The 13,147-nt window shown below is 36.8% G+C and overlaps 1 protein-coding gene and 1 non-coding gene across 2 annotated transcripts; one reads left to right on the top strand and one right to left on the bottom strand.

Annotated features, from left to right (window-relative positions):
* Window positions 1–3,973: 3,973 nt before the first annotated feature.
* Window positions 3,974–5,896, bottom strand: LOC140864571 (uncharacterized). The gene is made up of 5 exons (XM_073268839.1): window positions 5,606–5,896; window positions 5,405–5,491; window positions 4,865–5,284; window positions 4,531–4,777; window positions 3,974–4,140 (listed from the first exon to the last, which is right to left on the bottom strand). The coding sequence occupies exons 1-5, from the start codon at window positions 5,894–5,896 to the stop codon at window positions 3,974–3,976; spliced, it is 1,212 nt and encodes a 403-aa protein (XP_073124940.1).
* LOC140876740 (small nucleolar RNA R71) lies at window positions 5,742–5,847 on the top strand. The gene has a single exon (XR_012148976.1). It is a non-coding gene; the product is annotated as a small nucleolar RNA R71 (small nucleolar RNA).
* Window positions 5,897–13,147: the final 7,251 nt, after the last annotated feature.

Below are 13,147 nucleotides of genomic sequence, written 5' to 3'. Positions count from 1 at the left end.
AATAGACATGACAGCTTTGGGAGGTTGTTTGACGAATGCTTGCCAATTACGTCGCCGTGCTTCAACCAAAGAAGTAGCATTTAAGTCCCTCATATCAAATTCCCTCTCTTTATGCATACTTTTGAGCGACAAGTCCACAAAATTTTCCGTCGCGATAGCATTTCAAAACCGGTTTTTATCAAAAGATGGTTGTGCCGAAGAGGATGAAACAGATCCCTTCCTTTTGTTTTTGGCGGCATCTTTGCACTCAACTCAATCAAACTCAACTCAACCAAATAACTCAGTAAGCAACAACAACACGTTTACAATCTACTTTTCAACAACGCATCACCCTCATATTCCCTTAGACACTTCATCAAACACCTTGTGGACATATCTCTAACGCTTCCTTCATCCTTGATTTACCAAGCATAAATTCGAATATCACAAGAGGGAAAGCCTATTACCTCTTTGAACAAAGCCAACAGTATCACAAAGAGCAAAAATCCCCAAATTTATGCGTATCTGGATCGGCCGATTTAGCCCCCTTTCTCCTTTAGAGCCGCGTTGAGTAGAGAGAGAATGGGGAAGATTGATATGCAATCTTTGAATCTAGAATTATTCTTGAACAGTAGCCAGATTTGAAGAGATTGCGGAGTGGGAAACGCCGTGGAGGATGAGGGTGTTAAGAAATTTGATGGAGTATAGCGTGAAAATACAACCCTATATTTGTAAGTAACTTAAGGGCCTGGGCGCAGATGCGCAATTTGTCACTCAGATGCGTGAGAAGATTTTTTCAAGGTGCTAGATTGTTACGCAGATGCACGGAGATGGGCCGCATAAGCGCGAAAAGGTTTTCGAGGCCCTGGAACTGCGCGCAGATGCGTAAGTGAGTTACGCATATGCGGATTTTCTAATTGATCTAGACACTGATATTGACCGCATATGCAAGAATTGTAGCCACTTCTGCGGTAGCCTGCGCCAGAGAATAAAATTTAAATTAAATTTTTGCTCAAGAATTGCAAAATAAAATAAAATTCACATAATAAAAAAAATTAAAATAAAATTAAAATAAAATAAAATAAAATAAAAATAAATTAAAGCATTAACATGGGTTGCCTCCCAAGAAACGCTTGGTTTATAGTCGTCAGCCCGACTTTCCTGGTGCTTTTACACTGGCTCGATCAATGCAATTTTCTCCATATTCCGCACTTCATTGCCAAAATAATGTTTCAACCACTGGCCATTGACTTGGAAAGTTTGGCAGTCATGACAACTCAGTTCCACGGCTCCATAGGGATGCACTTTCACCACGGTGAACGGGCCGGACCATCTCGATTTCAACTTTCCTTGAAACAACCTGAGACGAGAGTTAAATAATAACGCATGTTGTCCAGGCTCGAATTCTCTTTTCAACAATATTTTATCATGCCATTTTTTGGTTTCTTAGTAGAGCTTGGAATTTTCGTAAGAATGATTACGAAATTCTTCTATCTCATTCAACTGCAACAGTCGCTCTTCTCCAGCAGCTTTCAAATCAAAATTCAACTTTTTCACGGCCCAATATGCTCGATGATCTAACTCCACTGGCAGATGACATGCTTTACCAAATACCAACCTGTATGGAGACATGCCAATAGGAGTTTTGAACGTGGTCCGGTATGCCCATAGTGCATCATCCAACTTGATCGCTCAATCCTTCCGGTTAGTGTTGACAATCATTTCCAGAATTTGCTTAATTTCCCGGTTGGATATGTCATCTTCTCCATTTATTTGTGGATGGTATGCACATGCCACTTTATGCCTAACACCATATTTTGTCAGTAATGAATTAATGATTTTATTGCAAAAATGAGTACCTTCATTACTGATTATGACCCTTGGCGTTCCAAACCTCGTGAAAATATTTTTCTGCACAAACTTAACCACTACACGAGCATCATTAGTGGGGGTGGTGATTGCTTCCACCCATTTCGAAACATAATCAACAACCTCTAAAATATTTGTGAGAGGTAATTCATGATGCCGAGATATATTTCCCATCCTTTGACATCTATCACATGATTTTACCAAGGTATAACTGTCTTTGAATAAAGTTGGCCAATAAAAACCACACTGAAGTACCTTGGCGGCTGTCCGTGAGGCTCCAAAGTGACCACCATATGGTGCAGAGTGACATTGTTCCAAAATTTGTTTTGCTTCAGCTTCATCTACACATCTCCTTATCACTTGGTCCGAACACTTCTTGTACACAAAGGATCATCCCATAGATAAAACTTGACATCATGGAAAAATTTCTTCCTTTGGTGATGATTAAGATCTGGAGGCAAAACACCACAAGAAAGAAAATTAGCAAATTCAGCAAACCAAAGAAGTTTAGAAGTTACCTCAAAAAGATGTTCATCAGGAAATTGTTACTTGACGAGTTCATATTCAGCTTTTCCTTCCAACCCCAAGCGAGACAGATGATCCGCCACTAAATTTTCACTCCCTTTCTTGTCTCTAATTTCAAAGTCAAACTCTTAAGTAAGAGTATCCACCGAATCAATATTGGCTTGGCATCCTTCTTGGCAAAGAGATAACAAATTGCTGCATGGTCAGTATAAACAATTACTTTAGAGCCAATGAGTTAGGACCTGAATTTGTCGAAGGAGAAAACCACAGCCAACATCTATTTTTCCGTAGTGGTGTAATTCTGTTGCGCTCTGTCAATAATGCGTCTGGCATAGTAAATTGCCCGAAACATCTTATCTCTTCTTTGCCCCAAAACTGCTCCCACAACATAATCGTTGGCATCACACATCACTTCAAACGGCTCTTTCCAGTCAGGCACAATCATAATAGGCGCAGAAATTAGTGCCTCCTTGATCTTTGTGAATGCCTGCAAACACGCATCATCAAAAATAAAAGATGTATCTTTTTCTAATAAATTACATAAGGGCTTAGTAATTTTAGAAAAATCTCTAATAAAGAGATGATAAAACCCGGCGTGTCCCAAGAAGCTTCTAATGGCTTTCACATTATTTGGCGGTGGAAGCTTTTCAATTGCAACCACTTTTGCTCGATCCACCTCAATCCCATTAGATAACACTTTATGTCCAAGTACTATTCCCTCTTGCACCATGAAGTGACATTTTTTTCCAATTAAGCACTAGATTTTTCTCTTGGCAGCGCTACAAAACAAGGGTCAGATTGTGCAAACAATGATCAAAAGAAGACCCAAACACAAAAAAATCATCCATAAAAATTTCCATGACTTCTTCCACCATGTCAGAAAAAATTGTCATCATGCACCGCTGAAAAGTAGCTGGTGCATTACACAAACCAAATGGCATTCTCCTAAAAGCATAAGTACCATAGGGACATGTGAAAGTTTTTTTTTCTTGATCCTCTGGCGCTATATAAATTTGATTGTAGCCAGAATAACCATCTAAAAAACAGTAATGTTTATAAGCTGCCAACCTATCAAGCATTTGATTAATAAAAGGAAGAGAAAAATGATTTTTTCTAGTAGTCTTATTCAACCTTCTATAATCAATGCAAACTCTCCAACCAGTAACTGTACGAGTCGAGATCAACTCGTTTTTCTCATTTTTTACCACAGTCATACCTCCCATTTTCGGCACAATCTGTACTGGAGACACCCAAGAACTGTCAGATATAGCATAAATAATACCAGCATTCGATAATTTCAAAACCTCCGCTTTTACCACTTCCTTCATCGCAGGATTTAACCTCCTTTGATGATCGACATATGGACTATATGACTCCTCCATTAAAATCTTATGCATGCAAATATTGGGACTAATTCCCTTGATATCAGAAATTGACCAACCCAAAGCAGATTTAAATTTTTTCAAAAATCTTAATAATTTATCTTTTCATCAAGAGTAAGAGAAGATGAAATAATTACCGGGTTAGTTGAATTTTCTCCCAAAAATGCATAGCATAAATGACCAGGCAGTTCTTTCAATTCAGGAGTAGAAACTGGTACCTATTTGTTGGCTTCCTCAGGCAATGCTTCAATTTTGTCTTGGCCATATTTTTCTTTTGGCAAACTTTCAAGAGCAAGAAATTGCTCTCTAAGTTCCCAATCATCACCATCAAACTGATTTATGGAATTAATTAGGCACCTAGCCAATGCATCCTCCAACTCCAATCCTGCACCAAAATTATTCTCATAAAAATTAGATAAATCAATGCGATTACAAGAATGTACCTCATCTTGGTATTTCATGATTTTATAGATATTGAAAGTGACAGCTTCCCCCACCAACTCGTAGAGTTAATTCACCTCCTGCACATCAATTAACGCTCTGCCAGTCTCCAAGAATGGTCTCCCCAAAATTAGAGGGACATCTTGATCTTCTTCCATATCAAGCACTACAAAGTCAGCAGGAAAAATAAATTTATATACTTTTACCAAAACGTCTTCCACAACTCCTCGAGGATATGTCAAAGAACGATCAGCCAGCTGCAGAGTAATCGTGGTTAGTTTCACCTCGCCAAGCTCCAAAGACCTGAAAATATACAAAGGCATTAAATTAATACTTGCACCTAAATCACGTAATGCCCTATTAACATTCGCACCACCAATAATACAAGAAATAGTAAAACTCCCTGGATCTTTCAATTTCTGTGGCAGTTTCTTTTGTAGGATGGCGCTGCACTCCTCTGTCAACTTCACTGTTTCAAACACTTCAATTTTTCTCTTCCTCGCCATCACATCCTTCATGAATTTATCATAGTGTGGCATCTGCTCTAAAGCATCAGCGAATGGAATATTAATATGAATTTTCTTAAAGATGTCAAGAAACTTAGAAAACTTCTCATCCAACGCTTTCTTCTTGAACCGCTGAGGATATGGCAGAATAGCTTTTGGTACAGGTGGTTTCTCAGGCACAACTGCAGACTTGCTGGAATTTTTTCTATCAGAATTTTCGGACTCCACCACAATTTCTTCAACTTCCTCATCATACACTGCTTTTGGGTTATCACTCCCAAGTTCTTTACCACTTCTAAGAGTAGCATCCTTGCATTGCTCCCTAGGATTAACCTCAGTATTGCTAGGAAACACACCTCTCTGCTGATTATTCAATGCATTTGCCAATTGAACAATTTGTGTTTTAAGATTTTTCATAGAAGCGCTCACATTGTTCAAGTGCGTCTCCATACTATCAAAACTATTTTCATTCCTCTTAAATCTTGTGGATGATTCTGCAATAAAATTACTCACCAAATCTTCCAACGATGCCTTACCCTTACTATTTTGAGTATTGAACCCCGGTGGGGGATTCAACACATTCTAATTGTTTGCATATAAAAAATTCTCATGATTACGCAAACTAGGATGATACTGATTGGGTACAGGATTACCTCGATAATTGTTGTAATTCCTGTTGTTCACATATTGAGCTTGCTCCACACTCTCAAATCCATCAGCAGAATTTGCGGCAGTCACCAGTGATGTTGTCTCAGTAGAACTTTGATTCCCTTTGGTCAGTGCAGCCAACTGTGTAGAAATAGTAGTCATCTGAGCAGTCAAAGCAGTGAATGCATCAACCTCATGAATTCCAGCAGGCTTCCTTATTGTAGATCTCTCACTCGGCCACTGATAACTGTTAACAGTCATTAGTTCAAGAATCTCATAAGTCTGTTCAGGAAATTTAGAAAATATTGAACCTCCAGCTGCAGCATCTATAGAAATCCTTGTTGGGCCATTCAAACCATTGTAGAATAATTCGATCTGTTCCCAATCTGGAAAATTATGGTTCGGGCACTTCCTAAGCAATTCCTTGTACCGCTCCCAAGCTTCATACAATAGCTCATAATCTTGCTGTTTGAAAGTAGTGATCTCAATTTTTGGCTGGGCAGACTTGGCAGGCGGAAAGTACTTGGCCAGAAATTTAGATGCCATGTATTCCCATGTAGTGATGCTCCCAAGAGATAGTGACTGCAACCAACTTCGAACATTGTCCCTAAGAGAGAATGGGAACAATCGTAGTCTGATGGTGTCCTCAGTAACACCATGAATCTTCACTGTGTCATCAATCTCTAGAAAAATACGCAGGTGCAAATTTGGATCTTCAGTAGCTGCACCCCAAAACTGATTCTGCTGCACCATATTAATCATAGCTGGCTTGAACTCAAAATTATTCGTCGTGATGTTCTACCGAGCTATCCCAGAATAATGATTATTGATCACCGATCGAAAGTGATCTCTGATAGGCACCAGAGCATTATTGATAACTCTTTCTCTTTCTATTTTTTCATCCATTTGTTGCAACTCTTCTCTTCTAGATTTTCGCAAAGCTTTAGCAGTTTTCTTGATTTCCGGATCAAAGAGCAGTGAGTCATAACTTTGGCTTTTTCGCAAAAACTGCATAGACAGGAAAAAATTTTAAATTAGAACCAAAAAAATAAAATAAAATGCTCTAAATAAAAATTTAGACTAATTAGCACAATTTAATATAAATCAAATAAAATTCAATTTTTCGGCAACGACGCCAAAAACTTGTTGCGTGTTTTTTGCTCGCAAGCGCACGATGTCAAGTTATAATATAGGAATTAAGTCCAAGTCGATTCCACGGAGAATGAATAAATGATATTATATCAAATATTTGCAACTAATAAAATCCTAATCCTATGTAGAGCTACGAAAATGGTTTGATTTTAATAAAACTAAAATTTGCAAGAAATAAAATTAAATAACCACGAATTCACGAGACTAAAATTCAATAAGCGATGAATGCTAGAGGTTCGACTTCGCTTGATTGTCCACCACAATTTATTTCTCATGATTGTTTAATTATCAATTCTTCTAGTTTATTAGCCAATAATCCCTATTATTTTCAACTACCTCTCTCGAGTGTCAAGAAGAATTTCGTATTCAATAGCAAACTCAATATATCTATCTAAGTTCAACTATTAAATCCGATAAATAGCACGAGAATTCTTCTAAAGACTTCTATGGAGTTATATGCCTCTCGAACAATATAAACACCAAAGATGTATTTTCCTATGTCGTATTCAGATTCTCCTCTCTCGAGTGATAGATTCTAAAAAAAATATCATTCAATCTATGGCCAGTAAATTGAAAGCATTAAAATCAAAAAAACACAAATAAACTGTGCGAAAAATTCAAATATATAAATCAAAATATCTTAATCATGATTTCCATTCAAGATCCGTCTACCTCTAGACTAAGAAATTAGTTCATAATAAATTCAAAGATCAAACAAAACATGTTCTTCAAATAATCCATCAAACTAAAAAAATAGAGTTAAAAAAAAAACTAGAAGGAAGTAGAATTAAGCTTTTCCGTCTCTGGATGTCGCCGTCTTTCGTCTTCGTACCGGGTTCTCGAGCTCTTGTTCTCCAAGTATTCCAAAGCCGATCGATTCCTGCAAAATTTCTCAATGTCGGCGTCTCTGAAAGTTTCCTCCTTTTATATCTTGCTTCCAATCCCATAAAAGCCCATCAATCTTGAACGTAAAGATTTTCCAAAAATTCTGATCTAATTCCCAAAAATACGCAGATATGCAAAATATTCCAAGTCTCGCAGATGCGTGTGAAATAGAGCAGATGCGCTTTTCGTTGTTTCTCAATTGTTGGACTTTCACGCATATGCGTGAGATTAGGCTGCATCTGCGTTCTTCTTCCCTTCTCAGATTTCTGATCTTTTGCGCAGATGCATAAACTTTTGCCGCATATGCGTTTTTTTCTTTTCCAAGTTTCTGGGTTTTGCCGCATATGCGGCAATTCCTTGTTCTCAAATTTCAAATCTCTGCCTGTTTACGCTTCTGCACCATTTTTGCCGCATATGCGTGACTTTGTTTTCTCAAATCCCTGGCTTCTCACGCAGATGCATGGATTAGGCCGCATATGCGGTGATTCTTGTTCTCAGACTTCTGCCTTTTTATGCTTCTGCACCAAAATCTCATGCATATGCGCAAACATGGTTCTTCAATTCCTTCAAATCTCTGCCATTCTCCGCTTCTGCGTAGAATTCTCTTACATATGCGGTTCTTCCCGGTAAATTCATCTTCTTTTTGTCTCTAAATTCACCCATTCTTGAATCTCCCTGCATACATATAAACAACAACGAAATCACATAAAACTGCTCGAACAACGCAAAATTTAATTAAAATCATAACCAAATTAAGTGCTTAAAATATACTTATCAAATTGTTTAAAGGATTTTATTTTACTAACTATTAAATTAATTCTTTTAAATGTTTAGATTTACTCATTTAAATTATTTTATTATACTATTTATTTGTTTTAAATATTTTAAAGGTTTAAGCTTGCTTATTTAAATGATATTAATTATTTAGTTTATTCATTTAAATGATATTAACTACTTCATTCACTTATTTAAAAGTTACTTGAGATTATTGGATAATTATTTAAATGATTTTAACCATTAAACTTATTTATTTAAATATTTTGATTGTTCAAATCATTTTAAAAATTTACTCCGCTTGTGTGTTTATTTAAATGACTTTTAATCATTCGTCAAGTTTTTTTAAATTATTTTAATCACTCTGTTTATTATTTAAATATTTTATTTATCGTTGTGACATCAAAATGTTTAAGTGTTGAAGATTAGCATTTTCAAACCCGATAAATAGGATTTAAGTATTTAATTCCTAAATTTTCAAAACTTATTATTTGCGGAATTTGAGCCTAACGCTATTAAAAACTACATATTATATTTTATTTATTACATTTTCTATACGCTTAAACTCATGAGCTAACCCGGCCCAAAGGAATTTCCCCAGCCCAAATTCACGTCCCATTAAGGGATTCACCTGGCCTAAAGTCACGACCCATTTCTTCTTTTCCCTTCTCCAAGTTTAGCCGATACACATCAGGTGCCTGTTTTTTCCCCGTCTCTATCTCTCACGATCGGTATCTTCTCCTCTTCTCCTCCAGCCTTCGGCCGCCTCCAGCTACTCTTTCCCGGTGAAGCATCCCTCCAGGCGAGCTGATCAACCTTCTTCCTCTTTTTCTCAGCTCGATTCCAGCAGTTCGAGCCCCATTTCTGTATTTCCAAGCCGAGGCAAGAATATGGGCTTTTTGGCCACCAAGTGGATTAGTATGATGTGTTTTTGTTTTCTTGTATGCATTTTGATATTTGTCTGGAATTTAAGGTAGCTGCACGATTCTTTTCTTTTTTTTTGTTGCTGATGGCTCGTTCGAGCCCTGTTTCTTTTTGGGATTTCCAATTCAAAATATCATGTTCTCATTTGGCGTATTGTACTTGCTTGTGTCGTTCATGTCATTTATCTTATGTTGGCTATAGATGAGTAGGAGTTTCTGTTAAGTGTTTGCAATTTCCATGTTTCGAAATTGTTTCGGGATTTCTTTTGTCGTGTGCTATGCGTTGCTTGAGCTTTGTTCGTTGTTTGGATGGTGATATAGGGGCTACCATGGGTGAGAACGTAGCTCACATGGTAGCACCTAGGTTTGTGTGAAATGGCTAGCAAGATGAGGCGAGGGACTGTTGAACAGGCATTGGAGGAATCGGGTTTTCTGAGAGCTGGGGCAGGGCTTTCACATGCTGGGAATTTGCTCTAGGACAGGGGTTTCCTTGAGCTGGGTAGTGGCTTGAGGACAGGGGGTCTGTTTTCGAGCTGGGATTTAGCTTGAAGCAGGGCGACTCAAGCTGAGGATGTTTCGGAAAGGGGAGATTGGTCATGGGTTATTTGATAAGAGCATAGAAATCCATGTCTTAAGTGTCTAGAAAAGAGTGAGGAATAAGGAATTGGATGAGCAGTTTTTGGGCTTGCGTTGGCTGTCCGGAAATGGTTGATTAGAACGGGATTACACTCATGTTTTGGTTAAGGGCTCGGGTTTGGAAATAGCCTAGGATGTTAGGGAAATGTCATTTAAAGCGGAAACCAATTCGGTTAAGGTTTGGTTGAGTTCTAGGCTATTGGATGTTAAGGTGCAGAATTTTAAATGTTAAGTGAGCTGCCCGAAATCATTATTGTCAGAAATTAGGGGATAAGATTGGTACCTCGAGGATGAATTCTTAATTAAGTTATAAGTGTGTGGGAGTCGTGGTTTCAAGCGAAACTATTTTTGAATAAGGATTTGGCGAGTTATAAGTTTTACGGGAGAATCGCTCGAATTGTTCTAAGCGCAAACCTATGGTTTAGAATCTTACCCTTTGTTGCTTCCTAAATCACCATCTCGGTCATCCACATTTGAGTCTCTTGCATGATCATTGAGTAAATATTTTCAAGTACATTACATCTAGTCATCTACATATGCGTGCTAAGTCCATGAATCTAGAAGGAAAGAAAATATTTTGAACGCAGTGAGTTGGTTGTGAGCACAGAAAGACGTGTATGGACGGGTTGGGAGACGTTCTGGCTTTCCTTACCACCTGACATGTATGAACGGGCCAAGAGAAATCTTGGCTTCCCATACCAAACATTGGCAAGACGGTTGGGAGATATCCTGACTTCCTTGCGGCATACTGCACTACAGCCATGATCTAGATCGAAACCAAAGTCACAATTCAAGGATCTAAGTTCACAGTTACAGTTTCAGTTAAAGTTACAGTTACAGTTCAAATCATTTATGACCATGTTTCAGAACAGTTTATTCAGTTACGGTGATTATATTTGACTTAGCCATGCATATGTTTCATTTATGTTCACTTCTTTCCTTTAGAGATCATTTATTCAAATTAAGGGCACAAAGTATTTTATTATCAAGTTATTTTTAATCTGCATGTGCATGTATTTATGTAGTACTCATTATTTCTCTCATATTCTTGTTGGGCTCCTAGGCTCACTACATCTACTTGGTGCAGGTATAAGTAATCATTGAGATCGAGGGGCAAGACTATCAAGAGGACTGCGATGCGGGCACGACACATCCCTCCGACCTATGCTAGTCTTCCGCAGAAGTTTATTTTAAACACTTTTTAGCTATTTATTTTGTTGTTTGGACAAATATAAACGCAAGGATTTATTGATCGTCTTTGGGCATGTAAACATCAAAGTGTTATTTATTTTGGATGTTTGGAATGTCGAATCTTTTTCTCCGGTTCTCGTTCAGTTCTCGGTCTAGTTTATTTCGTATTGTTGGTTGCATTTTAAATTTGTTGTCTGTGACAGGTGGGTCGTTCTATAAATGGATAGGTCATGCCGAAATATTTTTTAAAATCCGCATTTTCATTATTAATTAATTTAAAATAGAGGTCAAGGTCGTTTCAATATGTACTAATATTTTTTTTTATCTGTTGCATTAAGAAACAAGGGTAAATTCATTTTAAATCTTTAAATCTATACTCAAATTTGTGTTGTCGGATAAAATTTGTGTTTAAACTTCCTGATCCACAAAAAAAATTTCTGCACTCTCTGGGCCCACATGTCTTTTCACGGGTAAATTCGATACAAAATATTGAAAATGTGATACTAATATATGATATTCGAAATACTTAATGATGTAGATCTGGTACAAAAGATAACATTTTAAGTATAAAATATGAACAATTTTACTAATATCAACACTTGCAACATATTTGAGTACTCAAAATTCATATATTTGTTCTAGATCTAACACATTTAATACTCAAATATCATATATTAGTGTCATATTTCTAATATTTTGTACCGATTTTCATCCAAAGAATACAAACGTGTCATTAATATCAATATTTGCATACATGTTTGAGTACTCAAAAATCATATATTAGTACCAGATTTGAACCAGTTGATACTCATATATCATATATTTATACCATATTTTCAATGTTTTATACCGATTTTCATCCGAGAAAAAACATGTGGACCCTTATAGTGCATAAAAAGTTTTTTGTGGATCAAGGATTTTAAACACTTATTTTTTTTAATAGAGACTGAACACAAATTTTTAAGTTTAAATTTAAAGATTTAAAGTAAATTTACCCAAGAAACAACCTTTATTCATGTTGTCGCTTGAGACGGTCCTAATTCTATTAATAAATTTTCAACATCATAACGCCACTATCGATATAAATTTCACCTTTTAAATTAAATTATAAAACAATACTTAAATTTAATTTAAATTTAATTGTTTTAAATGAAAAATTATGTATGAAATTTAAATCTCACTCGCGGAAAACCACGAGAATATATGTTAGATTTAGAGCTGTTAGAGGGGTTAACCTATCGGGGCGGGGCGGATCGGCCCACCAAAAAGCCGTTGTTATGAAATAGAGAATCGTTCGGAATTGTTATGATATTTGGAAGCCTAATTCGAAAATGGGGATTTTGAGATGTGTTGGATTTGTTTTGTTGTTGTTGTTTTAGAATTGAATTGAGTTTTTTGCAATGCTATAATGCTGTCTGCATTTCCGATTTGTTCAGTTTATAGCCGTTATGCCGCCGGTTTGAGTTTTGGAATTTTTGAACCGTTTGAATTGTAGAACTTTGGCATTGGGTTTGTTCTTCGTTGTTGATCATCTTTTGCCTCCGTACAGATTCATTTGAAGTTTGTCGAGCCCAGAGTTAGCAGAATTCGATCGTCGAAGAGTTGGACGAAGAGCGGTAAAGAGTTTACCTTGAGCGATGTTGTTGTTTAGGTTGTATAGTTTTTTATATAACCTTTTATTGTATCTTATCCAGAGTTGGAGTTGTTCGTATCAAAAGGTATAAGCAGTCATCGTTTTAGCGGCACACTCGAGACAGTTGGTTCTTGAGTTTTCCTTAAATCACATACTTGCATCAATACTTGTTCTAGAATGTGGGACTTGTATTTTGTTGATTGAGCTTTTGTTATATGGCTTAATGCTTTATGTTTTTCTTATGCATTCATCTTGAGCCAAACCTTTGATTTCAGCGGGCAGAACGACCCTTTTTTTGTTTAGACATTTTGGGGGCTATACTGCGAGTGGCCTGGGTTATAGAAGTTCACCTAGTGGCAGCATACTACTTATAGTTGCACCAAAATCTAGGGGATTGGGATATGTTGCACCACCTCAATTAGGAGAGTCGGTGAGTCTTTACGTGATTTCATCCTCGGGATCCCAAAAGCATAGCAGCAATCCCTTGTTTATCAGAGTTGATATCCCGTTTTTAAAGACATACATTTCATTCGTCTTAACTTGATTATGTTGTCTTAAAATCATGTTGTTGATATATTACTTTTATTGCTTGTTATGTTTCTT

The sequence above is a fragment of the Henckelia pumila genome, chromosome 1, assembly GCF_033568475.1.
Source record: "Henckelia pumila isolate YLH828 chromosome 1, ASM3356847v2, whole genome shotgun sequence".
Classification (NCBI taxonomy): Eukaryota; Viridiplantae; Streptophyta; class Magnoliopsida; order Lamiales; family Gesneriaceae; genus Henckelia; species Henckelia pumila.
The sequence above is the reverse complement of the archived record's forward strand: the minus strand, read 5'-3'. Positions and strand labels throughout refer to the sequence as shown.